At 57.6% G+C, this 27,198-nt stretch overlaps 3 protein-coding genes across 11 annotated transcripts in view; 1 reads left to right on the forward strand and 2 right to left on the reverse strand.

Moving 5' to 3' along the window:
- MROH1 (maestro heat like repeat family member 1) overlaps positions 1-15,542 on the reverse strand; it is a 54,979-nt gene extending 39,437 nt beyond the window's left edge. For 3 of the 9 annotated variants that reach the window (XM_066265427.1, XM_066265425.1, XM_066265431.1), the window contains exons 1-12: positions 15,474-15,542; positions 8,939-9,043; positions 7,886-7,963; positions 7,637-7,782; positions 6,428-6,559; positions 5,759-5,921; positions 5,443-5,541; positions 4,838-4,989; positions 4,250-4,390; positions 3,901-3,993; positions 1,830-1,908; positions 1,555-1,668 (exon numbers count right to left, since the gene is read on the reverse strand). In XM_066265427.1, the coding sequence (XP_066121524.1) occupies positions 1,555-1,668; positions 1,830-1,908; positions 3,901-3,993; positions 4,250-4,390; positions 4,838-4,989; positions 5,443-5,541; positions 5,759-5,921; positions 6,428-6,559; positions 7,637-7,782; positions 7,886-7,963; positions 8,939-9,008 (1,267 nt within the window). In that variant the 5' untranslated portion in view covers positions 9,009-9,043; positions 15,474-15,542. The other 6 variants (XM_066265422.1, XM_066265424.1, XM_066265423.1 and 3 more) reach the window with 6 other exon arrangements.
- A 163-nt stretch (positions 15,543-15,705) lies between these two features.
- On the forward strand, positions 15,706-23,252 carry LOC136329383 (testis-specific serine/threonine-protein kinase 5-like). The gene is made up of 9 exons (XM_066265437.1): positions 15,706-15,987; positions 19,992-20,279; positions 20,669-20,776; positions 20,934-21,136; positions 21,223-21,278; positions 21,984-22,116; positions 22,207-22,322; positions 22,719-22,847; positions 22,939-23,252. The coding sequence occupies exons 2-9, from the start codon at positions 20,076-20,078 to the stop codon at positions 23,247-23,249; spliced, it is 1,260 nt and encodes a 419-aa protein (XP_066121534.1). The 5' UTR covers positions 15,706-15,987; positions 19,992-20,075; the 3' UTR covers positions 23,250-23,252.
- Positions 23,253-23,285: 33 nt separating this feature from the next.
- HGH1 (HGH1 homolog) lies at positions 23,286-26,129 on the reverse strand. Its single transcript, XM_066265438.1, has 6 exons — positions 25,462-26,129; positions 25,284-25,384; positions 25,084-25,182; positions 24,795-24,886; positions 24,585-24,707; positions 23,286-24,492 (listed from the first exon to the last, which is right to left on the reverse strand). The coding sequence occupies exons 1-6, from the start codon at positions 26,085-26,087 to the stop codon at positions 24,313-24,315; spliced, it is 1,221 nt and encodes a 406-aa protein (XP_066121535.1). The 5' UTR covers positions 26,088-26,129; the 3' UTR covers positions 23,286-24,312.
- Between the last annotated feature and the right edge of the window lie 1,069 nt (positions 26,130-27,198).

Genomic DNA, 27,198 nt, shown 5'->3' on the forward strand with positions numbered 1-27,198 from the left:
TAAAGAGCCTGCCCGGTCGGGTTGTTCAATGGATAGAGTGTTGCCCTGGTGCACAGAGGTTGCAGGCTCAGTCCCCAGTCAGGGCACACATGAGAAGCAACCAGTGAGTGCACGACTAAATGGAACAACTAAGTGGAATGAGTTGATGCTTCTCTCTCTCTCGCCCTGCCCCCTCTCAAATCAATGGAAAAATTTAAAAATAAAGTAAGTAAATTAAAATAAAGTTAAAAAAAGAAAAGAACTATTTCTTTGCATATACATATAAATATGTGTATAAACGCAGAGAACCTACAGGAAAAATGAAGCATGGGAACACGAGAGGACTTCTAGAAGTCTCAGCGCAGAGGCAGAATGAACCAAGGAAAGGCCAGCGAGCCCGGCACACAAGAGCACTGAGTGGAAACAGCGTCTCTACCCAAAGAGAACAGAGATCAGCGGAGACACCAGGACCAGCTGCCCACCGGGCTCCACCTCACAGGCTGCCGTCCAAACCCCCACGTCCCTGCACTTCCCTCAGTCCTGGCTTCCTCCTCGGTGGTGGGTTGAGGGCTGTACTCTCGGGGACCAGTGTGCTGCAAGCTGCAGTATGTCCAAACCCCACTGTCTCCTGTGCCTTCCCAAGCTGCCCCACACACATGGTGCTGTTTGCGACCCAGCAGCGACCGACCGCAGCACCTCACTGGACAGGGTGGGCAGGCTTGCTCCATAAAGAGCGAGGAGGAAACGCTATCGGTGGCAGGGCCACAGGAAGTCCCAGTCTCCATCCCCTTTCCGCTCCCCTCTGCAGCTTGTTAGCGGTAAAAATCCCTCCCAGCCTACGGGTGACAAAGCCCAGTGACAGGGTGGGGACACAACGCCAAAAACACAAACTCGGTGTGAAACAAGATTCCAGCTCAGCCTGACCTGTGGTGGCGCAGTGGATAAAGCGTCAACCTGGAAACACTGAGGTTGCCGGTTCAAAACCCTGGCTTGCCTGGTCAAGGCACATATGGGAGTTGATGCGTCCTGTTCCTCCCCCTTCTTTCTCTCTCTCTCTCTCTCTCTCTCCCTCCCTCCTCTCTAAAATGAATTTTAAAAAAAATATTTAAAAAAAAAAAAAGATTCCAGCTCAGTGACAAAAAATGAGCCATAAAAGCGGGAAACCTGGAACCTTCCATCAACTGAGGAAATCGTCAGACACATGCAAATGAGGGACATTCTATAGGACAACCGGCCCCAACTCTTCCAAAAGAGAAGGCTAGCCAGATACTCCGGTTTCTCCTCAGTTTCTCCTCAGATCGCATAAATCTTTCGCCTTTTAAGGCACAGCTGGCCCCTGAGGGGCAGCTGCAGCAGATACCGTCTGTCCTGTCTTGTGACTCTGGGCCACCCCTCCATGAGCATGTAGCCAATACCCGACGGGGTGAGGGGCACCATGTCCAGCATCTGCAGCCAGTATCAGAGGCAAACTTGCAATTTTGAAAAAATAGAATTTTGGGAAATACTTTAAAATCATTCAAAGGGAGCCACTCCGTTTCACCCAGCAGATCCTCAGATGCTGCTTTGCGCACTCACCAGCCGAATTGATGACGTGCCTCAGGACCTGCAGGCTGCCCACACGGGTCCTCTCATTGCTGGTGTCCAGCTTGGGCAGCAGAAAAGCCAGGAGGCGTTCAGGCGAGCAGCAGGCTGCGGGGGAGCACACAGAAGTGAGGGTCCGCCCACCAGCAGGCAAGTGGCAGGCTCAGGGCTGGGGCCTGTGGAGCCACACACACAGGCCCAGGTGGAGGTGGACCACGCTGAGGACGTCCGCGCCCCCGTGAGGGCCCCTGAGCCAGGCCACCACTCACCCAGAATGGTGAAGCACCGTAGCACCTCCTTCCGGTTGGTTGTCACCAGGGGGCTGGATGACTCCACAGGCACACAGATCTGCTCCAGGGGACAGAGGAGACAGGGATGGCGTCGCCACTCTAGGGCCTGGCTGGACAAGAGAGCAGGCCACACGCTCCCAGCAAAGCGCCCGGCACACGCAATGCTGAGGGCCCTGGGCTTTTACCCCGACTGGCAGCAGCCAGGTGCAGGTCACCGGCCGGCCTCCCCTGCCGAAGCAGGAGTCACGCTAGGACAGGACAGGCCACAGAAGGGGCAGGCTGGGAGGCTGATGGAACTGCCACGCACACAGCTGGACTGTCTCAAGAGCAAAGAGTTTAGCTGCTTCAGTAGGGCCCGTCTTGTGAACCACAGAGGTGACCAACAGTGCAGGGAAATCACCAGGACCCACAGGCCCCGCCCAGTCTGTGCTCAGCTAGTTCTCAGAGCTGGGGAGGCAGATGGGGGCAGGCGCTGGCCCAGGGCTCTCGGCCCCCGGTTCCCGCTGTAGAGAACAAGCTGGGTCACAGAAGGCCTCTATCCTGCCTGCTCTCTTGTTGACCACTCACTCCTGGGAAGCAGAGCCATGTCCTGAGGGCCCACAAGCAGCCCTACGGAGAGCCATGCGGCCAGCACCTGCAGCCTCTGCCTAGAGCCACAGGAGGGAGCCACCAGGGAGGCAGAGCCTACAGCCCAGCAGTGACTGCAACCATGCTGTTCCCGGCCAGAGCCAACAGGAGACACACTGTTTCTGGTTAAGGTGCTAAGCTTTGCTGCCACTGGTTACAGCAGTTACTAATGCAAGTGGGTAGTCAAGTAGAAGAAAGGCAAACCCGGATTCTCACTCGCTGTTCCCTAAAATAAATCCTGGGTAACAGGAGAATCTGATGTGCAAGTGCAGGATCGAAAGGGGTTTCTAAGTACAAGGAAGCTTGAGCTGCAACACAGACGACAGATAAAGGATGATGCAAAATTAAATTATGCTGCATAGCAAAGAAATATCACACACAGAGCCCCAATATAAAGGGCTTTTGTTTTTGTCAATTCCATGGGTCACTACTGGTGTAGAAATGCTGTTGATTGGTTCTGTTAGTCCTGAGAGGCGTGTCCTGACTCAATTCGCAGGTGAGTGACCTAGGTGGCAGTCATCATCCTCACAACCAGAATTATTGAGAGCTTACAAGTGACAGGGGCTATTCTAGGTGAACAAGACAGGCAGAACCCAAACTCATGCAGACGACCCTCTAGCAGGAGAGGCAACAAGCAGTCACTGACACAGCTGAGCCCTGAACAACATGGCCCCCAGGCAGTCAAAACTCCAAATGTAGCACTGACTCCCCCAAAACTTGCCCACTGTGCCTGGAAGCCTGAGCAATACCACAAACAGCTGATGAACACACACTTTGTGAGTTATGTGTGTTGTACACTACATCCTAACAGTAAAGTGAGCCAGAAAAAATGTACAGTGCTGACTGAAAAGAATCCACATATAAGTGGACCCAGCTTCAAACCGTGTTGCTCAGGGTTGGCCCTTATGCTAAAAGGAGGTCAATGCTAAGGGTAAAACAGGTGGGGCCAGGACCAGGAGGCAGTGATGAGAGACAGTCCACCCTCTCTCCCAAACCCCACACAGCCCTTTCCTGTCTCCCTCCTCTAGGACTGGCCCCGAGCCCATTAACAGTGAATGGGGTTCCTCCTGCTCTTGGCCCTGAAGAGAGTGCCCATTGCCCACTCACTGCGACGCATGCTGAGGGTGTGGGTAAACAAACTTTTTCAAGTTAAAGAAATTCCTCTCCAATTCTAGCTGCTAAGAGTTTTAAGAATAAATGGGTGCTGAACTTTCATCAAAAGCTTTCTCTGAGATCCAAAGATATTTCCCTTACTTTATTTCCAAGTGACACAGGAGCACCCTGCCACGGAGTTCCTGCGACCCTCACACCTCTCATCTGACCTGGACCCCCACACGGCACCCCAGTGCTCCCTGCAACCTCCCCTCAGGCCCAGCATGCCTGCCCAGGCACACCCCCAGCACCCACACCTGCGCTCGCCTACCTGAGCATGCAGAGCAGCCAGGAGTGAGTCCAGCTGGATGTCCAGCGTGCGGCTGCCCACACTCACCGCAGCCTCGAGGATCTGGCCCAGGCTCTGCTGGGCAGAGGGGCTGTCAGTCCCACCGAAAGGCCCCAGCCCTACACCCACCTCTAGAAGTCAGAGGGGAGGAGAGGAATCAGAAAAGGGGCCATGGCATGAGACTAGTGGGGTAGATTCCTGGTTCTGTGCAGTGTAGGGCAGATGTAAGGGTGTGACCAGTCCCCCCCCCAAATCTTAGGGGCTCTCTGGGCCACTCCTGCTCCCACTGGAGACGGCTGCTCCAGATCAGACCCTGGGCTGAGCCCTGCACCTTGGACACATGGGAAGTCTCAGCATGCTTCTTATAGAGGGCAAGGACTCCGGGCAGGAGCTTGGGGAGCTGCTCCTCTAGCTTCTCGCTGGGCAGCAGGTGGCTCATGGGCCCCAGGGCCTCCACCACGGCGAGCCGGAGCTGAGGGGGCAGTGACACAAACCAGTATGACAATGCTCACAACCCACAAGGGACAGCAGCCAAGAGCCCATTCACCAAAAACCCAGGGCTGATGGAAGGAAACCAGGGTACCCCGTGATGGGATCCTAAAGGGGCCAGGCCACATGCTGTCATCACACCCCGGCCCCCCCCCTCAGGCAGCAGAGGGTGGGGTTGGAAAGTGGTCTCCTTGGCAACTAGAGCTCAGAAAGCAGCTCACTCTGTGGGGACCAGCAGGTTAGACAGTACAGGGCACGTCTACTCCCCAGTGAGAACCCCACCTCCTGATTGCAGGGCACTGGGATGGGGACACATGTATACACATGGCTCCCTCCCCTCCCCACAGAATAGATGACGCCCAGGCAGTGGGAGGGGATCCGGGCGGGCAGGCTCAGCGTGGCAGAGGGTGGTCAATGAGGTGAGGCACACCTTGGCTTCACGGCTCTGCAGCCACTGGTGAAAGAGGATGTCGTAGGCACTGCTGATGTCAGAGGCAAAGGTATCCTTCCTGACTGTGGGGTCTGGGGCTTGGTCCAGGTTGGCCACATACTCAAGGGTACTCTCGCTGAAGCGCTGCAGGGCTGTGGTGACCCAAGCAGTGAGCAGCAAGTAGCCGCAGGCTTCACACCTAATCTGCGTCCTCTCCCTTCCAAACCCACGACCGCCCAGCACACTGGCCAAGCCGAGACTCTGAGACTACACCAGGTGAACACTGTTCCCCCAAGTTCATGTCCTTCCCAGACCTCAGGATGGGACCTTTCTTGGAAACAGGGTCTTTGCAGGTGCAATCAGCTAAAACATGGTTGGAGTGGGGTTGGGTGAGCCCTCACCTAGCAGGACCACGTCCTCACAGAAAAGCACAGACAGGGAGAAGACAGCCACCTTCCTCTTACTATCCTGCTCTCCTCCTGTGGCCTGAAGAACCCCGTGACCCCATACAAAGGGGCCCCAGAGACAAACGTCCCAGGAACGAGCAGGCAGCGCCCAGCCCCTGCCCTGTGAAGAGCCCACTTGCCCTGGAGGCCCCAGCTTACCACAGCAGAATACCACCCTCATGGTGTCGTGCTTGGCCATGCCCAGCATGGGCAGCATGGTGCTCAGGACAGACGTCAGGAAGGGCACCATGCCGAACACTGCAACAGGTGTATGTCAGAGGCCCTGCGGTGCCCCTCCCGTTTCCCCCACTCCCTATGCCCACCCGCACGCTGCAGGGCTGTGGGCTCCTTCTGCTCAGCCTGGGGTGGGAGGAGAAGCTGCTGAGACACATGGAACTGCCCATGGGGCTTGGAGCATCTCACGGCTCACTTGAGAACTCGGGGGGAAGGGGGTCGAGGCCAAGCGGCCACCTACCATTGGAGACGGAGAGGTTGGCCAATGTCTGCAACACGAAACAGTGTGGCAGGACCCCGGGCTGGAACTTGCTGAGCATCTCCTCCATCACCATGCCAACGAAGCGCTTCCCCACCGACACAAGGACGCTGCTGGCAGCCTGCTGCCAGTCACACACCAAGTCCTGCACCCCAAAGAAAACATGATCTGACGTGTCAGGAAGGGAAAGGATGTGCACCCTCATCCTGCAGCCACCCAAGAGGCAAAAACGACACACCCTGTCCTCAGTCCCACTGTGCTCAGGCCCCCTCAGTGAGCACCTGTCAAGCCAGGCCACCCCCCACAGGGGCCAGTGCACCCCCTCCACCTGTGGGTGAAGGAGCACAGCCCTGGGAGAGTCAAGCTGAGCCTGGATCTGTCCCCCAAATGTAGAGGATGCGGGCACAGCTGCCTCTACATTCACCCAGAGAGCTTAGAAGTTCTTTCTGCTTCAGCATCCCTTCTGAAGTGACAGGGTGACCCTGCCCACCCAAGATAGTCAGGGCGCAGGACCCAGGGGGCCAACCCCGAGGCAGCTGGGCACAAACCCACACCCTAATGGGCTGGGGCAGAGAGGCCTGGGGAAGAGGCTCCTGAGCCTGGCCCGAGGCCAGCAGGCCAGGGAGGGGGCTCAGCCGGAACCCCACATACCTTTGCCTTGGTCATCTCGCTGGAGGCCAGGATGATGATGGCCCTGGCCATGTCCTTGTCCAACTCACTTATGTGATTGCTCACAACCGTTTCCATGGTCCTCAGGATCATCGTGCGGTATGGGTGCGCCAGCTGAGGGGAGAGACCGTCCAAGAAGGGCCTGGAAGGGGAGCAAGTGCCCAGGCCGCCTGCCAGAGCCTCTCACATTCTCTATGGGGTTACTCAAAACATCATCACCCCTCTCTGTCCCCACACGGGAGCATTCCTCCTGGCCCTCAGGAACTATTTAATGTCTCACACATCAAAGGGGCACGTGATCTTCAGAAGGGCCAAAGTGGTCTCTGCAGCCCAACCACGAGCGGACGGTGAGTGGTGGACTTCTGCTGTCCCTGGGTGGCCCGGTCTGAGTAGTGATGGAATCTCTGCCCTGCCTAGGGTGTGGGTCCTGCCTCTGTCCAGTGCCTCCACAGTGCATATGCTCCCCACCCATTAGCCACTAAGTAGCCGCTGGTTAGGAGATCGATTGTTACGGTGTCACAGTGCCTGTGTTCAAGTCACCCTTATTTTCCTGGGTAAGGGCCCCAAAGCACAATAGTGATGCTGACACTTCCAGTATGCCGAAGAAAAGCTATAGGTGCTTCCATTAAGCAGAAAGGTATGTATATACAGGAGAAAACCAGTATATATAGGGTTCAATACCATCTAGGATTCAGGCACCCATTGGGGGTCTGGGGACGTACCAGTGTTGATAAGGGGGGACCACTCACTGTATAGCCAACAGGCAGTCCCTAGAGCCTGTCACACCTCTGACAGGTTAGCAAAGTCAGCAGGAAAGCAACGAGGTGCGGCCCTGGTCTCCTCTGCAGCCCGTCTCTGGAGAGTGTGCCCGCCTCTCACCCCTTTGTCCATGTGTTCCTGATATTGTAATTGATGAGAAATTGCTTTCTCTCCCTTGAGGGGGACGACAGACTGGCAGAGAGAGCCGTTCAGTCTCCAGGCCGTAAGTAAAAGGGGATGGCAACACTGGGCCTTGGCCACAAGACCAGGTGAGTCATCTGTCCTGGGAATCCCCCCATCTCCGACCTGGAGAGAGCTTGGACTCACAGGTGCAGCTTTCTGCCGGTGCGTGGGGCACCAGCCCCTCCCTGCAGAACCAGCCCCGAGCTCGCAGCCCCACCCCTGGAAGGGCAGGGGCGCCTGGTCTCCTACCTTCTCATGCTGCCGCAGGTGCTCTTCACAGGTGCTGAGCGTGTCCTTCGGCTGCGCCTCTCCGAGGGCGCACAGGGCACTGCACACTTGCTCCTGCACCAGAGGGTCCTTGTCGGTGATGGCGTCCAGCAGGATGGTGGACAGCTCTGCAGTAACGAAGCCCATGCATGTGCTCAGGCAGGTCTGAGGACTCAGTCCCAGTGCTGGAGGACAGGAGCGGTCCAGCGCCCGCCCACTGCACACACTTACTCTTCACGCAGGACCTGGTCATCGCGGTGGTCTTGGCTTCTTCTCGCCCGTGTGAACATGGGTAGCACTTTCTCAAACCTACAGTAACCAAAGCAAAACACAGAATTCATAAGCCTCCTCAGTTATGGGCAGTCACCATGTCTGCGTGAAGCATTCGACGTAAACAAGTCCTCCTGGCTGACGGTCTCTCCCACACTTTGGCTGCCTGCCCAGGAGGAGAGATGCAGTCCTCTTCATGGGTCCCTGCTCTCCCTGCCCGGCACCTACGGTCCCACGGGACACCATCCCTGGACAAATGTGGTCACTGCCTCCACCTACAGCACCTGCCTTCACTCTGGAGAACAAAGGACAACATGTCCTAAGGCCTGAAGTCCTGGCGGGGGGCGGTCTGTGCATGGCCAGGAAGCCTGAGGCCCAAGAACAGGGACCAGAACCCCGCAGGGCCAGAATTCCCCACCCCGAGAATTCTAGCACAAATTAAATGAGCCTCTGGGGGCTGAGAGAGGCTAGATGGGCAGCACAGGGAGCTGATGGGTTGGCAAGCACCTGACACCATGGGTCCAAACAGCCATGGGATTGAAGAATGGCAGCTTTCAAACATCAGGTGCCTCCAAGCACCACTTACAAAGAAAGTCCATCAACCATGCAAGGGCCTCTCATCTCCATTGCATGCACACACCCAAGGGCCTATGTCATACTCTCCAAAGAGCTATAAAGTCAGAGGGGCCAGGCCCTCAGTGTGGCAGTCACCTGCTTCACCTCTATTCGCAGGTGAGACCACCACTCCTTCATTCTTTGAAAAAACCCAGATAGCAAAGGAGAAACGCCCTGACCATGTGGCTGTGCACACGCAGGAAGAGGCAGAGTGAAAAACCATGTGATGGTGGGGAGGTGGGGAATTACAGACAAGTGAGAATTCCCGCTGAAGACAGCAGATGGGTCCCACACATTCACCCGTCACCGAGACCTCAGAGAAATGACAGGAGAGAGGCGCGTTTTAAGAGATGAAACCCACCAGAGCACTAGAAAACAAGGAAGATAAAATTAGCAGACCAGAAACTTCTAAGAATTCCAGGCAGACAGGAAGCAGATGGAGAAGACTCTGGTTTGAAGAGGGTGGCATCCATGGGGTGTTTCCACTTTCTTCCAGAAAAGCATCTAAAAGTTACAAGGAAAACAAGAAGTAAAAACACGTATTCCGGCCCTGGCCAGTTGGCTCAGTGGTGGAGCGTCAGCCTGGCGTGCAGAAGTCCCGGGTTCGATTCCCGGACAGGGCACACAGGAGAAGTGCCCATCTGTTTCTCCACCCCTCCCCTCTCCTTCCTCTCTGTCTCTCTCTTCCCCTCCAGCAGCCAAGGCTCCATTGGAGCAGAGATGGCCTGGGTGCTGAGGATGGCTCCATGGCCTCTGCCTCAGGCACTAGAATGGCTCTGGTTGCAACAGAGCGATGCCCCAGATGGGCAGAGCATCGCCCCCTGGTGGGCATGCCGGGTGGATCCCGGTCGGGCGCATGCGGGAGTCTGTCTGCCTCCCCGTTTCCGGCTTCGGAAAAATACAAACAAACAAACAAAAAACACGTATTCCATTTGGGCAGAGCAAGGAGAAGGCAAAAACCCTAAACCCCAGGATCAGGAGGAGGGAAAAAACCACAGCGTGACGTTCCAGAAAGAGCCCACAGAATACCCTTCTAAAAGGCAAGGACACCTTTATGTGGAACCCAAGGTTCCCAGACCTTGTCTGAGTCTAGGAGGTGAGCAGTGTGCCGCTGGCAGAGGCTGTGCCCTACGAGAAGCCACAGCTACCTATCCTCCATGCCTCCAACAAAACAAGGGCTAAGCCAGCTCCAACTCCACCCTGTTGGGAAGGCCTGTGATGGGAGAACAAAGCGCTCTGCTCCCCCAACTCAAACGGGGGCAAACAAAAATAGATAAGCATAAGATCTCAGCTCCCAGCCCCATGGAAGTAATGGACTGATTTGTCCTCCCAAACTGGAAAACTAGACAAAACACATGAAACTGCAGTTGTCAGGGTGATGGACATTAGGCGTGAAGGGCAGGGAAGCCCGAGGTCACTCTAGCTCACCGGCCTACAGGGCACACTCACGCTGAGCAGCAATACACCTGAGCTGAGCAGATGGACTGGAAGAGTCTACGAAGACCTAGGTCCTGCCGGACTCTTCAGGCTCTAGGACCAGAGAGAATTCCAGAGACCTACACGGGGTCCCCTGGTCACTCAGTGCTTCACTGAGCAGTAGTAGAACAATGTTCTCAAGATGCCCTCCTCTCCAGAACCCTTGGCTATGTTACGTTACACAGCCAAGGAGGTCTAGCAGATGGGATTAAGTGTACTGACTGAGGTGAGGAGAGTCCCTGGATTATGTGCGAGACCAGCCTAATCACATGAGTCCTCAAAAGTAGACAAGCCGGCCCTGATCAGGTCACTCAGTTGCTGAGAGCATCATCCTGATACGCCAAGGATGCAGGTTCGATCCCTGGTCAGGGCACATACAAGAATGAACCAATGAATGCATAAATAAGTGGAACAACAAACTGATGTTTCTCTCTCTCTCCCCCTTTCTCTCTAAAAAATCAATCAATAAATAAAAATTAAGAAAAAAAAGCAGATAACCAATCCCAGAGATGGCGGGGGACTTTCAAAGCACAGGAAGAACCCAACCCTCCACGCTGGCTTTGGAGACACAGGAAGGAGGTCCTGGGCCAAGGCCCGTGGATGGCCTACAGACGCTGGGGACAGCCCTTAGCTAGACAGCAAACAAATGGAGATTTTGGTCCCATATACACAAAGAACAAAATTATGCCAGCAACCTAAAAAAGCAGGAAACAGATCCTCCCCAGAGGAGCACAGCCCTCCTGCTCCTAGATCTTTGCCTGCTGGGATCCAGGGCAGACTGCTGACCTCAAGGACTGTAAGATAATAAATGTCTGCCGCTTAAGCCCCTGTGTTTGTGGTTATTTGTTACAGCACCCATAGATAACACCATGTTTGAAAAAAACCCACCCAAGGCCAAGGAAAGAGCCACCCAGACAGTGAGCAGAAAAACACCGGGACCTCCAGGCAGCTAGAGGGAGAAGCACCAGAACTCTCAGGGCAATAGGAAGAGCGCACAAAAGAGATCTGCCTTTGTCAAGAAGTAAAATGGGGCCCTGGCCGGTTGGCTCAGTGGTAGAGCGTCGGCCTGGTGTGCAGAAGTCCCGGGTTCGATTGCCGGCCAGGGCACACAGGAGAAGCGCCCATTTGCTTCTCCACCCCTCCCCCTCTCCTTCGTCTCTGTCTCTCTCTTCCCCTCCCGCAGCCAAGGCTCCATTGGAGCAAAGATGGCCCGGGCGCTGGGGATGGCTCCTTGGCCTCTGCCCCAGGCACTAGAGTGGCTCTGGTAGCAACAGAGCGACGCCCCGGAGGGGCAGAGCATTGCCCCCTGGTGGGCGTGCCGGGTGGATCCCGGTCGGGCGCATGCGGGAGTCTGTCTCTCCCCGTTTCCAGCTTCAGAAAAATGCAACAACAACAACAACAAAAAAAAAATAAGTAAAATGAACCCCAGACTAAACACCAATTCTGGTTTCAGCTAACAAAGCTAAAAGCAAGACCTGCAAGAATCAAATAGTTCCCAGGCTTTAGCCACATCCCATCATGAGCTCAAGAATAATAGGCCAGACCAGGAGTTGGTGCAGTGGATAGTGTCGACCTGGGATGCTTGAGGTCCCAGGTTTGAAACCTAAGGTCACCGGTTTGAGCCCAAGGTCGCTGGCTTGAGCAAGGGGGTCTCTGGCTCAGCTGCAGCCCCCTGGTCAAGGCACATATGAGAAAGCAATCAATGAACGACTAAGGAACCACAACACAGAATTGGTGCTTCTCATCATTCTCCTTTCCTGTCTATCTGTCCCTGTCTGTCCCTCTCTCTGTCTCTCTCACTAAAAATAAATAAACATATGAAATCGTTAAAATAAACATTTAAAATAAAAACTGGAAACACAGCTGAGCAAATCTTGCAAGGTCCGGTGGGCTGCCTCTGCCCCAGGCAGTGTGCACACTGAGGCTTGACACTTGGGATGGCAGCACCGACCCTGCCCTCCGAGGACAGTCCTGTGAGCACACTGAGGGCAATCTGAGGGGCACACCCCACAGGGAAAAGCAGAGACAGGGCAGGTTCTGGAAGGTGCCTGTGTCCTGCCGGAAGGTACTAACACTGACTGCCCAGCCAGGCACCATCTCCTTTCATCCATGTGGCTGAGTGGGTCTGAGAAACACACCGTTAGTTAGTAGCTAGTTAGTGATGGGGCAGGATTCAAACAGGACTGGCTCCCACCAGTTCCACTCCATAGCTAGGTCATGGGGCCAGGTCTTCCTTCTCTGCAGCAGATACATGAGTGAGTCAAGAACCAACTTCCTCCTCACTCACCTGGACTCAGCATGCATCCAACTACATTTAATAATGTAGTTATTAAACTACATCACAACGTCCTAGCATGTCACCACTGCCACAGGACAAGGCATAGGCTAGCAGAGGAACCAGACTAACTGCACTGAGCCCGAGGCCACATGCACTGAGCCCGAGGCCACATGCACTGAGCCCGAGGCCACATGCACCAGAGCCCAGAGGCCACATGCACTGAGCCCGAGGCCAAATGCACCAGAGCCCAGAGGCCACATGCACCAGAGCCCAGAGGCCACATGCACCAGAGCCCAGAGGCCACATGCACCAGAGCCCGAGGCCACATGCACCAGAGCCCAGAGGCCACATGCACCAGAGCCCGAGGCCACATGCACCAGAGCCCAGAGGCCACATGCACCAGAGCCCAGAGGCCACATGCACCAGAGCCCGAGGCCACATGCACCAGAGCCCAGAGGCCACATGCACCAGAGCCCAGAGGCCACATGCACCAGAGCCCGAGGCCACATGCACCAGAGCCCAGAGGCCACATGCACCAGAGCCCAGAGGCCACATGCACCAGAGCCCAGAGGCCACATGCACTGAGCCCGAGGCCACATGCACCAGAGCCCAGAGGCCACATGCACCAGAGCCCAGAGGCCACATGCACTGAGCCCGAGGCCACATGCACCAGAGCCCAGAGGCAGCTGTGAGATTGTTTAGAGCAGGGGTAGTCAACCTTTTTATGCTTACCACCCACTTTTGTATCTGTTAGTAGTAAAATTTTCTAACCACCCACCAGTTCCACAGTAATGGTGATTTATAAAGTAGGGAAGTAACTTTACTTTATAAAATTTATAAAGCAGAGTTACAAGTTAAAGCATATAATAATAATTACTTACCACGTACTTTATGTTGGATTTTCGCTAAGTTTGGCAGAATAAATCTTTATAAAACAACTTACTATAGTTAAATCTATCTTTTTATTTATACTTTGGTTGCTCAGCTACCGCCCACCATGAAAGCTGGAACGCCCACTAGTGGGCGGTAGGGACCAGGTTGACTACCACTGGTCTAGAGGGCCGGTGCGTATGGGGAAACTGGGAAGTCAGGATGCAGATCAGGGTCAAGGGGATGTCCCACCCACACAGCAGGCCCTCCTGACTTTTCCTCATAGGTGATGTTCCCTTGTAACACTGCAGCCAGAGAAGGAATCCACTTCCAGAGTCACCAGCAAGAAATGAGGCTGTCACTCATGCCTCACAGGCTCCTGACACATGGCTGCTCCAACAAGCCATCCCAAGCTGTGTCACTGCGTTCACAGGCAAACCCCCAAAACCAGGAGGCCCTCCAGCTGCATGGAGAAAGCACATTTCTCATGATGTCCAGCAGCCAGAATTCCTGGAGCACGGGCCAAGAGTGCATAAAAGCCACAGGGCATCCCTCAAGCTCCTACCTGGAGGAGATCAAGTGACAGCTTGTGAAGGGGCTCAGAGATGTGGGGCTGCTGATCACAGGCAGACACCGATGCCTCACATGGGCCTCAAATGACCCTGGGTCTAAAATCTAGGAGCAGACACCTGCTTCCGGGCACATGGGCCGGCCCTGATGTGAGCAAACACGCGCCCCATGGGCTCCACCTCTGGTCCTCTGGTGTCTCCAGGGAGTGAGAACAGCAAGAGGCTGGTCTGAATGAGCGAATCAGACACAGCAACCTGAGCATTGGTGTCAAGGTAACCAAGATGGCTTGACTTTCAGGTCGTTCCAGTCTAACACCAAAGTGAGACCAGAAACACCTGCCGACTTGCGCCAGGACAGCCCCAGGCCTGGGATAAAGATCCTGACTGTGGCCTCCCCGGCCCCCTAGCTGCTGGAACTGGAACTGTGGTACCACTGGGCACAATCAACTTGAACCTGAAGTGTCCCTTGAGGATTCCCACATGGTCTCCTGAGGCCCAGTGCCTGCTGGGCATCATCACCTGGACCACTCGCTGCCACTCAAACCCTCCAGTCCCGACATTCAGCTCACCATCTTCACCCCTGACATCATCCCATGTCACTATGTCATCAGCACCACCCGTCCTGTTCCTCACCTCTCTTCCATACCTACTATGCTGCCTTCATGAACCTCCTTCTCCACATCTACCCCAAAATGGCCCCTGCCTCCGGACTGTCCCCTCAAAGACAGCCTCAACCCTGACCCTGCTTGTCCCGGTCCCCAGACAGTCGTCGCCCCAGGTGACATCCCCACGCAGGGCCACTCCTCTGGTTTCCCCACCGGCGAGTGCCCTTTGCCCCCTCCCACACCCCGTTGTGCTTGCTTCATTCACTGCACTTGAAACGCCACCACTCCTGGGTCCCCGGGGTGGAGGTGGGGGACTAGCAGAGGGAAACCCCTGCAAGTGTGCAGGTGGGAACTGCCCACGCCTGCAGAGCCCTCTCCTCCGGCCCTAACGCTGCTGCACCTACCCGCAGAACCTACGCCGCCGCAGGAAAATCAAAACCCAAATGCAGGCCCAGGGCCCGAGGGCTGGCCAAGCACCGGTCAGCTCTCCCCTTGCCCGAGATCTGGGCTCCCCCGTGGGCCTGCCGGCTTCACCGCCCACAGTCTGTCACCAAGAACCCTCGTGACTTGGGACAAAGCCTCCCTGCCTGCCCCGTGTCCCCTCCTTTTCACGTCCAAGGGAAAGGGTACCCCGAGCTCTGTGGCTCTCACGGCTCGGGCACAGCTTCCCATCAAGAGGACCCCCGGCGATCCCGCAGGGGGGGCGGGGAGCGGGATCGCGGACCCTGTACCCCCCCAAGCCCTCCAGGGCGGTGACGGACCCTATAGGACCGAGGACCTCGTGCCCTCCAGGCCGAGGACGAGCACCGGCCGCCCGCGTCCCGCCTGGGAGGGGCCGGCCGGAGGAAGCGGGCGAGCGAGCCTCTCTTCCGGGTGGTGACGCGGCACAGAGGCCCCGTGGGGACCTGGACGCACCTGCGCCGCCGGGGATAAGGAGGGCGGGCCCCGCGCCCCGACGCCCCGGACCCTCCCCCGCGCGCACCCGGTGACCTTGGGGAGGCGGCCCCCTGACTCGGCCTCCTGACTCGGCCTCCGGCGCCCCCCGCCCCCGCCCCGCAGCTCTCAGGCTCCGGCTTCCCCGAGGGCCGCCTCCCCGAGCGAGCGCCACAGGCACCCGGTCGCCGCCCGCCGTTTACCTGAGGAGGAGCCGCAGCAGCGGCCCAAGGCACAGCCCTCCCGCCCAGCCGCGCGCCGGAGTGGGCGGGGCCGCGCGCGAGTTGAGCCCGCCCCAGCTGCGCCCTCCACCAACCGAGGCCCCGCGCGCGGCTGCCCGGGCCCGCCCCCACACTATCTCTGTGTTCATTGGTCGGAGGCGCTCATCGCTCTCTGCGCCCCGCCCACCGGACCCCGCCACCCCCAGCGAGCTGTTCTGCGCAAACTCCGCCTCGCACTCGGCCCCGCCCGCGCCGCGCCTGGACTGCTCAACTGGACTGTTAGGCTCCATCCAGCAGCGGTTCGGCGGGGCACTGCACAGGCGCGAGGAGCACCGTCCGTCTTGCTCCACGCTGAACGCAGTCTTCTCTCCTATCCTCCTGGGTGTCCCCATCAACACGTCCCCCGTACACAGACGCCGCCCCACGCAGCCCGGGACCTATCGGAGACGCGGCCTCGGGGCACCACCGCGCCCAAAGCCGGTCCCCCGGCAAACAGGTACAATGCCGGCTGGACCCGACCTGGACGCCCACGGGCACTAGGCTCTATATCGCTCACACATAAACACACATACTGAACACCCAACAAAGACCGGAGACCCCGGGTCCTCCGACCTTTCTGCGAACGGGTACACACGCACATGCACACGGGAGGCACATATGTATTCAGTCTGCGACAGATCAGGAGAATCAGGAGGAGCATGTCTGTCTCTGCTTTCAGGACCTTGGGATCTGGATAGGCAGACTGTAAGCAAGTAAACTATCCATAAGGCATAACAAAGTGTTGTCAAGGGACACAACTCGGGGCTGGGAGAGGAGACAGCTTTCTTGACAGACACTGACCCCTCCCTGCAAAGACCCCGGGGCTGAACTCGCCTGGACGGGTTCACAGCCCAAAATAAAGGAGGGTTGATGCTTCAGAAGCTCAGGAAGTGAACGGCGCATTCTGAGGACGGAGTAGCTAGCAGCAGTGCATTCACGGTGTAACAAGTATCTGGGTCTTTGGCGCAGGTTGGGTCTGCAGAGAGCTGTGGGCAAGGGTGCAAGGGTGGCAAACTGGGCCCCCGAGGTCAGTACTGGAGCCAGGTGGCAGCTGAACAGTGGGAGGAGACATTCTTCCACAGAGAGAAGGGCTTCAGCCTGTTCTGGGGGGTTGTTTTGTTTTGTTTTGTTTTAGGGATGGAGTCCAAAGATGAGACAGAACTCAGATGGCTAGATGGGACTGAGCCCTCAGGAAGAGCCCCAACCCCACCCAGCACTATCACCACCAGGCTGGAGGGGGGAAGGGTTAACTAAGGCATGTGCAAGTTGCCAGGGAGGGAAGACAGGAGGCTTCTTCTAAGCTCACCCATGGACGGCTTGCTCTATGTTCCCCATGGCCAGTGCCCAGCATGGCCTGCCCCCTCCCCAGCCTCAGCTGGACTTCAGTCCCCAAGCACACAAACTGCCCAGCACACCTGACAGCTGTCTCTAACTTTATTAAATTCCCCTTCTACAATAGTGAGCTCTGTAAAAGGCCCATGTCTGTGATTTGTTCCCAAGTGCTCAGTACCAAGCCCGGTGTGTGATGGGTGCTCAAGGAATACAAGAGGGGTGCAGGCAGTGGCACAGCCACCCACAGTACTGCTGTAGCTCTAGACAGGGCCCTTCTTCAGCAACCCCACCTTAAATCCCCTCTGCTTGGAATACCTGGAATGGTTGCCTTTTTATTAAGATTTTATTTATTGCCTGGCCTGTGGTGGTGCAGTGGATAAACCTTCGGCCTGGAATGCCAAGGTTGCTGGTTCGAAACCCTGGGCTTCCCTGGTCAAGGCACATACAACAAGCAAACAATGAACAACTAACATGAAGCAACTATGAGTTGATACTTCCCATTCCATGCTCCCCTTTCTCTCCTGTCTCTGTAAAACCAATAAATAAAGTATTTAAAATATATATTTTATGTATTGATATTTTTTTAGTGAGAGGGACAGATAGGGACAGACAGACAGGAAGAAGAAGGATGAGAAACATCAATCCTTTGAATTCTTCATTGCAGCACTTTAGTTGTTCATTGATTGCCCACTCCTATGTGCCTTGACCAGGAGCTCCTGCAGATTAAGTGACCCTTTGCTTGAGCCAGCGATCTTTGGGCTCAAACTAGCGACCATGGGGTCATGCCTATGATCCCACACTCAAGCCTGAGACCCTGCACTCAAGCCAGATGAGCCTGCGCTCAAGCTGGCAACCTCTGAGTTTTGAACCTGGGCCCTCTGCATCCCAGTCTGATGCTCTATCCACTGTGCCACCACCTGGTCAGGCTTTTTTTTTTTTTTTTTTTTTTTGTATTTTTCTGAAGCTGGAAACGGGGAGAGACAGTCAGACAGACTCCCGCATGAGCCCAACCGGGATCCACCAGGCTCGCCCACCAGGGGGCGATGCTCTGCCCATCCGGGGCGTCGCTCTGTTGCGACCAGAGCCACTCTAGCGCCTGGGGCAGAGGCCAAGGAGCCATCCCCAGCGCCCGGGCCATCTTTGCTCCAATGGAGCCTCGGCTGCGGGAGGGGAAGAGAGAGACAGAGAGGAAGGAGAGGAGGAGGGGTGGAGAAGCAGATGGGCGCTTCTCCTATGTGCCCTGGCCGGGAATCGAACCTGGGACTTCCGCACGCCAGGCCAACGCTCTACCACTGAGCCAACTGGCCAGGGCTGGTCAGGCTATTTATTGATTCTTAGAGAGAGGGGAGAGGGAGGGAGGAAGGGAGAGAGGAAAAAGTATTAACTCGTAGTTGATTCACTTTAGATATTGATTGCTTCTTGTATGTGCCTTGACCAAGCAAGTCTGGAGTTTCAAACTGGTGACCTCAGCATTCCAGGTTGAATCTCTATCCACTGCACCAGCACAGGTTAGGCTGGAGTAGTTGCTCTTAACCTAACTAACCCCCAGGTCAGCAGCAAACCAGTTCATTTGTCCACATTTTCTATGTTCCAGGCACTTTGCCAGACACAGGCTGTGAGTGAGCAAGGAAATAGCAAACATAAGGCTTGCTCTTGAGTAGCTCACAGTCTAAGAGGGATGAGAAAAAGAACCTCAGCGGAACATTCCCAGGGCTTCCCAGTGGCAGGCACACCATTAAGTCCAGACACCAAGCCTCCACCATGACCCAGGCCCTGTAGGGCACTCCCAGGACAGCAGTCCACAGCCTCTGTGCCACGCAGGTCATGGCAGAGAGACTGTGCACATACCCATAAAATGGGTATCCCTTGGTTGTGCTCCAGTTTGAGATTCTGGATGCTCACTGCCCGTCTGTGGGAGGTGAAGTGGCAGCTTCTGTGACTGCTTCACATGGCACCTGGCATGCAGTGGGCACTCAGTGTCACTTGCCACTCCCGACGGTAACAGTGCTTCCAGAAGACCCTTGAGGACCAGAGAAGGCAGGGCCTCTCTCCTGGAGCTGCAAGGTTTAAGGGGGACCTTGGCTGGGGCCTAACTTGCCTTGGAGATGTGTCCTTATTTCTGCAGAGAGCTCTGGGGGAAAGGCCTCCTGCAGGCCTTGGCCCAGGCAGAAGCTTCTAAGTGTCTAAGAAGGCAGTGACACTGTGTCGTCCCACCCCCACCCCCCAACCCCCACCCCCCACCCAACTGCCACCCAAGGACAAGAGATGCAGTTGAAACAGTTGCTGGCATATGTTGTCCTTTTTTTTTTTTTTAATTTTATTTATTTTTTACAGAGAGAGTGAGTCAGAGAGAGGGATAGACAGGGACAGACAGACGGAACGCAGAGATGAGAAGCCTCAATCATTAGTTTTTCATTGCGCGTTGCAACACCTTAGTTGTTCATTGATTGCTTTCTCATATGTGCCTTGACCGCGGGCCTTCAGCAGACCGAGTAACCCCTTGCTGGAGCCAGTGACCTTGGGTTCAAGCTGGTGGGCTTTTCCTCAAACCAGATGAGCCCACACTCAAGCTGGCGACCTCGGGGTCTCGAACCTGGGTCTTCTGCATCCCAGTCCGATGCTCTATCCACTGCGCCACCGCCTGGTCCAGCCATATGTTGTCCTTTTCCCTTCCTTATGTCCTTAGAAACTGCGCTGGCCTTCTTTTGCTCATTCTCCACCCCCAGCTTCTTCAAAGGTCTTCCGGCTCCTGCCACATTTAGGGGTGGCCCACAAAGACCTCAGCCTGGCTCTAACCCTTAAGAGGTTCTTGCCATAGAGTGGGCCCCATGGAGGGCAGAGCTGGTTCCAGCAAGATGTTCTCAGGACAGGCAGGTCTTGGGGACAGGACACTCCCTTTGAGGGCACAATGCAGGTGCAGCTCTAGAACCCTCCATTCTAGAACCTGCCCCTGCTTTCTCAGACCTTGGCTATACCAGCCTCCCACCCCGAGTTCTCTGCCCTGGTCATTACTCCGCCTCTGCCCCAGTCCCAGCAAGACTTCCAAAGTTTGGCTGCAGCCGTGAGAGGCCGCAAGTCCCACGTAGCCTCCTGTGGCCCTGACATCCCTTTCCCTCTGACACGTCTCAGGCCTCGGCTGTGTCCCCTCACCTCCTCCCAAGAACTGGCTGTGAGCTGGACAACTCCAGCCCCTCCCACAGCAGCCTGCCCTCCATGCAGGGCAGCAGCAGGCAAAAGCTGGACCAGCGAACCTTTAGGGCGCAGGTGCTTGAGTGCAGGGACAAGGGCTACCTGCTCTCCTCTAAGAAGATCGGTTCTGGGGCCTTCTCCAAAGTCTACCTGGCCTACGCCACACAGGAGCGCATTCAGCACAACCCCAGGCTGGCCTCTGACCTGCGAGGCAAGCGCCACACCATGGTGAGACAGCCCACCGGGGCTCCGTCTGCCCTCCAACCCCGCCCCAGCTGTCCCTGTCCTGACCCTACTCAGGCACGAACCCCGCCCCAGCCGTCCCTGTCCTGACCCTACTCAGCTGCTTCAGCACCTCCCAGCCGCTTCAGCTCCCAGTCCTGCATCCTCCCAGAGGCCAACGCCCCCGCAGGCTGGCCATTCCGCGTTCTCCAACCCCTGAACACAGAAGTGCCTATGTACAGGCGGGGTGGGGAGGTCAGCCATGTCCCCCAGGACTCTGCTCACCCCACCCAAGTCCAACAACGTGCACAAAAGACACAGGACCTGTCTGTCCTGCCACATGCTGCCCCGCAGGGCTGTGGTCTGCACACAGCGGTCACCGTCCATTCTTGCAGGTGGCGATCAAGATCATCTCCACTGCCAAGGTCCCTGTGGAATTCTCCCGCAAGTTCCTGCCCCGTGAGATCTCATCCCTCCATGCTACCTACAAGCACCTGAATGTGGTGGGCAGACACCACCACATCTGTCCCTACCCTTCCCATCCTCTGTGCCAGCCCTCACCATACCCACTGCCCACCCCCTGCTGTATCCTCACAGCCCCATCCAGGGCACTGGACAGCCCCTCCTTGGGGCAGTAACAAGCTGGTGGGGTTCCTGCAGGTGCAGCTGTATGAGACATACCAGGGCAGCCAGCGCTGCTACCTGGTGCTGGAACTGGCGGATGGAGGCGATCTGCTGCAGCACATCAATGCCATGTCGGCCCGCCGTTGCTGCCCGGGGCTGGAGGAGAAGGAAGCCCGCAGGCTGTTCCGGCAGCTGGTCAGTGCCGTGGCTCACTGCCACAACTCGGGCGTCGTGCACCGGTGAGGGTACTGCCCAGTATGCCCCCTACCTTCATGAGGAGGCCCACCTGAACCCAGGCCAGCCCCACCTACCCTTCCCCGCACAGGGACCTCAAGTGTGAGAACATCCTACTGGACGAGAGAGGGTTCCTGAAGCTGACTGGTGAGCAGCCGGTGGCCCCGCCCCCTCGGTGGCACCCGCCCTCCCTGACTCCTGACCCCAGCTGTACACTGTTCGGGAGGAACCTGCACATTGCTGTCTCTGCCAGGCGCCCGCCCACCTCCGCACTGGTCTGCTCCAAACAGGACTCCAGCCTTGCTGATTGTGACCCCTCCCAGGAGGCCTCCGCCCCACCCTTGCTCACCGCCACTCTGCACCCACTCCCACACCCCGTGCCCACAGCACAACCCTCCATTTCTTTCTTTTTTTGTATTTTTCCCGAAGTTGGAAACGGGGAGGCAGTCAGACACACTCCCGCATGCACCGACCAGGATCCACCCAGCATGCCCACCAGGGGGCGTTGCTCTGCAGCAATCAGAGCCATTCTAGAGCCTGAGGCAGAGGTCATAGAGCCATCCTCAGCACCTGGGCCAACTTTGCTCCAATGGAGCCTTGGCTGCGGGAGGGGAAGAGAGAGACAGAGAGGAAGGAGAGGGGGAGGGGTGGAGAAGCATATGGGCACTTCTCCTGTGTGCCCTGGCCGGAAATCGAACCCGGGACTCCTGCACGCCAGGCCAACGCTCTACCACTGAGCCAACCGGCTAGGGCCACAACCCTCCCTCTAGAGCCCTCTCTCTGGTCCCCACTCCTCCTGCGGCCCCGCCCATTCCACTCCCCCCCCCCACCCCCCCCACCCCACCCCCGCAGACTTTGGCTTCGCCAGCCAGCTGGGGCTCAAGAACTCACTGCTGAGCACCTTCTGCGGCTCCATGGCCTACACGGCCCCCGAGATCCTCATGAGCAAGAAGTACAGTGGGGAGCAGGCCGACCTGTGGAGTCTGTGAGTGTCACCCCATGGGCATCCCTGGCAGGGCAGGACCCTGGGGCAGGGAGGGGGTGAGGGAGCATGCCTGAAGTGCCCTTGCCCCAGAGGCGTCATCCTCTATGCCATGGTGACGGGGAAGCTGCCTTTCAAGGAGCACCAGCCCCACCGCATGATCCTCCTGATGCGCCGCGGCCCCGCCTTCCCACCAGGCCTGTCCCCAGGTGAGCACTGCCACCCTGTCCTTCCTAGACCCCAGCAGGAGCCCCGAGTCAGAAGGGTCATTATCTGCCATGGAAGGGGTAAAGCGGACTCACCTGGTACACAACACCCATCCCACCCCCACCTGCTGTGGTAAGGGGAAGCTCAGTGGGGGGGGGGTGCCAGCTCAGACTGCAGGAAAGGCAGTGGCACCCCCCTAAGCTGGAAGCCAAGCTCTGTACTTGCCCAGAGCAAGCTGCCTCCTCTCTGTGCCATCAGTGACATGCAGAGCCCCTCTAAACCCCTCCTCTTTAGGCAGAGGAATGTGATGAGCATGGGCTGGGCAGGTGAGAGGCCAGGCTGCACAGGTAGGCGGGGGTGGGGGTGGGGTAAAGTCAGCCACGAGTCCTCACCTGCAGAGTGCCAGGATCTGATCCAGGCCCTACTCCAGCTGTGCCCACGAGCTCGCCTGGGCCTGCAGCAGGTGGCCACGCACCGTTGGATGCTGCCTGCTGCACACATGCTCTTCCGCATCAGCACAGCACCAGGTGGGGTGGGACCCCGAGGGTGGTGGGCAGGTGGACTGCCTCTCAGCAAGCTCCCCACCATAGCCGATTGATGACCTACTACGGTCCACAGCAGAGAGCGTGGTGGCATCCAGAGAGGACTCAGCACCCCCAAGGCCACTCCAGCAGCTCCGTCCTCTCCAGCATCAGGAAACCCCCAAGAACGGCTCTGGCCAAGTGCCAGCGCCTCTGAAGGCATGCCCAAGACAGGCTGCGGGCTCTGCCAGGCCAGGGATCCGGAGCATCGCAGTGACCAACCTGCCTCCAGGCGCCACCTTTGCTCTGTCCCACGTTCACCATCAGGAGCGTGCTGGGGCACTACCTGGTCAACTGAGGGCGGGCGAATGGATCGAGAGGAGGCCAGATAAACCGTTTATTCCGTGAAACCGGAGACGTGAAAATCTGTGCAGAGAGCAGCTGGCCCTGGGAAAACTGGCCGTACTCCTGAACCAGGGAAAATGAGTCCACACACTTCCACACCATCGATTTAATTGGAGGAGGGGAGAGTAGTAGACTAGAGGGGACCCAGGAGGGAAACACTATGAAACACCCACCCTCTAAAGTAGAGTGGCTTCCAGCTTTGGGAATGGTACCAGGACAGAGGCCATGGGGAGTAGGAGTGATGGGAATGCCTGGAGCACTGTGGTGCACAGGGCCCGGGCCAGCACTCAGATTCTGTGCAAAAGATGGCACTAGGTTTGATGGGAGGCTCAGAAAAAGAGCATAGAGGAGGGCCATGCTGACAGAACTGCTTGGAGGCTGCAAAATTAGAGGGGCTGTGGGCAGAGCCAGGACACAGGTCAAGTGGGAAACTGGAAAGGATGAAGGGGAGGCCACGTCCAGCCACTGCTCCAGGGACAGGCCAGGGGGTGTGGCTCTAGGAGACCCCCCCAGGACAGGCTGTAGCTGGTCAAGGTGTCAAGAGTTCAGCTCACTGAGACTGAGGAACTGAAGACCCAGATGGAGGGACTTGGAGCAGGACAGAAAAGAAAGAGCACAGCTTGCACCTGGGTGCCTGCTCAGGTCCCTATGCCTGTAGCACCCCTGGGACTGGACAGTTCCAGCTGACCTCTCAGGCTTAGTGTTTTTCTGTACAGCCCCACCAGCAGACCTGAAAGGAGGCTCATGGCTCCGCTGGCCACCTCCCTGGAGGTACCTGAGAACCACAGGCCTGGCTGAACAATGCTCTTCTTGAGCAAGCTGCATTGTTGCTGGAAGCAACAGGACACAGGGCAGTGCCCTCAACCCTCCAATGTTTGAGGGGTATTAGCCTTAAAGCCCTCATCACCTTCATTATGAACCCAGAGCTTAAGCACGGCCTTGCTTCTCAGCAGGGCACACACAGCCTCTCAGCAAAGTGACTCAGAGGCCTGCCAGCAGGTGCAAGACAACCTGGTCTGGGGGGCCAGAATGAAGGGCCTAGAGCTGGTGGTGGGCTGCAGGGGCCTCAGGTGGGTGCAGCCCCCTCCGCTTGTAGCCCTGGGGCCAGCTCCTGCTCCTGCTGCTCCCGCTGGCACTGCTCCCACTCCTGGAGGTCCAGCTGCTGCAGCTGCCGCTCCACCTCCTCGGGCACCTGCACTTCCAGCAGGTTTTCCATGCCTCGTTCTGGCTCGTCCCCAATAAGCACCTGCCACGGGAGAGGCGGGTGAGCCGCCAGCCAACATACCACACACATCTCCCCATCCTCTCCAACCCCCACACCAAAACCCTGCCACACACCTGAATGAGCTTCTCACAAGTCAGCCGCACATCAGACTCGGGCTCCCAGCTGTGCAGCTCACGCAGAATCAGGTAGGCTCCCTGGTCCCTCACCTGCTGCCGACCAGGTGCTGTGGCTGTCAGCTGGGAGGGAGCAGAGATGAGACAGACAGCAGTGTGGTTGTGTCTATGTGGAAGGGGTGGGATTCCTGCCCCAGGACACCTGCTTACCAACATGATGGCTTCAATGAGCATCTTGCGGATGTCAGCGTCGGGCTCCCGCTGTTTGTCTGGCGGCAGGTACTGCAGGTCCACAGGCAGCCCTAGGGGTGAATGTAGGAGTCACTGGGTCCCTGTGCTGGGCTGCCAAACCAGACATCCCCCATCTCTGTAAGCCCCATCTGTGCTCAGCAACTTGTTGCTAGAAGATTTTAGAAGCCCTAATCTGCACACTCCTTCCCCACCCCTGCTCCATGACTGGCCTCCCCCCTCCTTCCAGGCCAACCCTGAGGCCACTCACGCTCCATCTCCTCCTCTGAGAACTCCTCAGGTCCAGCCAAGGGCAGCAGCAAGAAGGGGAGAATGTCCACCTCCGGCCCCAGCAACCACTTGTGGTGTCCTGGGGTGGGGAGGGCACAGGGTTGCGGGTCAGTCCAGTGTGGCCCTAGAATCCAGTCTCTCCCCGACTGTCCCCACCGCGACGCCCCAGCCACCACTTACGGTGCTCGAAGCAGCAGTTGCGCAGCGTCCCCACTACCCCGCCCCTGCGCACCGTGGAGTCAGGGTATTGGGTAAGCGGCAGTAGCCGCTGGACCACGCACCTGCAGGGAGGGACCACTCAGTACAGACCCTGCTCACTTCCGGCCCTCCCCCCCCCCCCGAGCCTCCTGGGGTTCACCTGTCGGGGTCCAGTAGGAAGGCTCGCGCCGCCGGCCGCTGGCTGAGGTTGGAGAGCACTGGCCCCAGGTAATGCAGGGGTGCCCGGGCGTTGTACCCAGGCGTGCACAGCGCGCGCACCAGCCGCTCCAGGCCCGACTCCCCCGGCTCGCAGGCCGTCAGCACCTCCATCAGCGAGGCGCACGGCGCCGGCTCACGGCTCAGGTTGGCCAGCACGGCGGCCGCTTCTTCCGCCCAGGGCCACTGTGGGTCCAACGCGCGGCCCAGCAGGCGGGCAGGCAGTCCGGGATCGGCCGCCAGCAGCGGGTCGTGCAGGCCGGAGTCGGCAGCCAGGTTGACGAGGGCGCGGGAAGCGTCGCGGGCCGGGGCCGGGGCCGGGGCCGCCGCCAGCTCTACCAGCGCCCGCAGCAGCGCCGCCTGACCCGCCAGCAGTGTCCGGCCCTGCCCCGAGCCGGTCAGCGCGAGCACGTGCCGCGCTGCCTCCTCTTGCAAGTCCGCCCGCACACCGGGCTCCAGGAAGGGCAGAAGCTTCGCCGCCTCCGCCTCCAGCGTCAGCGGCCCGGCGGGGCCGACGTCGGCAGCCGAGGCACCTGTGTCCGGCGCGGACTCCTTCCTAACCGCCGGCATTTCAGAAGCCCCGGAACAGCTCAGCGCCGGTCCGCGTACGCTGTCCCGCCCACCAGGAAAAACGGTAGCCACAGTGACCAATCCAAGACTGAGGACTCGACGCAAGGGGCGGGACCAGTGTGTGGAGGCGGGGCCACACCGAGGCCCGGGGCATTATGGGACTGGAAGTCGGCCAGAAGCGGTACTTGGCTGGGTAGGGGCAGACATTGAGTTCCCTGTATGGCACCATCCCTTGGTGTGACCCGCCAGCCGGCCCCTGGGGCCTGACTGATTAGATCGGCCCTCTTCCATCATGGATTGGGCAGGCATCCTTCGATGGAATAGATACATAATCAATGACATTAGCTTTCTTTTTTTTTTTTTTTTTTTTTTTTTTGTATTTTTCTGAAGCTGAAAACAGGAGAGACAGACTCCCGCATGCGCCCGACCGGGATCTACCCGGCACGCCCACCAGGGGGCGACGCTCTGCCCACCAGGGGGCGATGCTCTTGGCCCTCGGGGCCTCGCTCTGCTCTGACCAGAGCCACTCTAGCGCCTGGGGCAGAGGCCACAGAGCCATCCCCAGCACCCGGGCCATCTTTGCTCCAATGGAGCCTCGGCTGCGGGAGGGGAAGAGAGAGACAGAGAGGAAGGAGAGGGGCGTGGAGAAGCAGATGGGCGCTTCTCCTGTGTGCCCTGGCTGGGAAGCGAACCGGGACTTCTGCACCACAGGCCGACGCTCTACCACTGAGCCAACCTGCCAGGGTCTAATGACATTAGCTTTCCAATGTTAGACCAGCTTTTCATTCCTAGCATAAATCTCTTTTATATATATATATTTTTTTAATTTAATTTAATTTTTTTTGTGTTAGAGACAGAGTCAGAGAGAGGGACAGACAGGAAGAGAGAGAGATAAGAAACATCAATTCTTGGTTGTGGTTCCTTAGTTGTTCATTGATTTCTCATATGTGCCTTGACCAAGTGACCCCTTGCTTGAGCCAGCGACCTTGGGCTCAAGCTGGTGAGCTTTGCTCAAACCAGATGAGCCCGTGCTCAAGCTGGCGACCTCGGGGTCTCAAACCTGGGTCCTCCACATCCCAGTCCGACGCTCTATTCACTGCACCACCACCTG

Source organism: Saccopteryx bilineata, chromosome 3 (assembly GCF_036850765.1).
Source record: "Saccopteryx bilineata isolate mSacBil1 chromosome 3, mSacBil1_pri_phased_curated, whole genome shotgun sequence".
NCBI lineage: Eukaryota > Metazoa > Chordata > Mammalia > Chiroptera > Emballonuridae > Saccopteryx > Saccopteryx bilineata.

Excerpts from the sequence above, each read along its gene's own strand:
- HGH1 (XM_066265438.1), bottom strand. The coding sequence starts at position 26,087 with ATGCCGGCGGTTAGGAAGGAGTCCGCGCCGGACACAGGTGCCTCGGCT. Across the intron at positions 25,183-25,283 it reads CAACTGCTGCTTCGAGCACC|GACACCACAAGTGGTTGCTG; the intron begins GTAAGTGGTGGC and ends TCCCCACCCCAG. Across the intron at positions 24,708-24,794 it reads TCATTGAAGCCATCATGTTG|CTGACAGCCACAGCACCTGG; the intron begins GTAAGCAGGTGT and ends GCTCCCTCCCAG.
- LOC136329383 (XM_066265437.1), top strand. The coding sequence starts at position 20,076 with ATGCAGGGCAGCAGCAGGCAAAAGCTGGACCAGCGAACCTTTAGGGCG. Across the intron at positions 21,279-21,983 it reads AGGGTTCCTGAAGCTGACTG|ACTTTGGCTTCGCCAGCCAG; the intron begins GTGAGCAGCCGG and ends CCACCCCCGCAG. Across the intron at positions 22,117-22,206 it reads CAGGCCGACCTGTGGAGTCT|AGGCGTCATCCTCTATGCCA; the intron begins GTGAGTGTCACC and ends CCCTTGCCCCAG.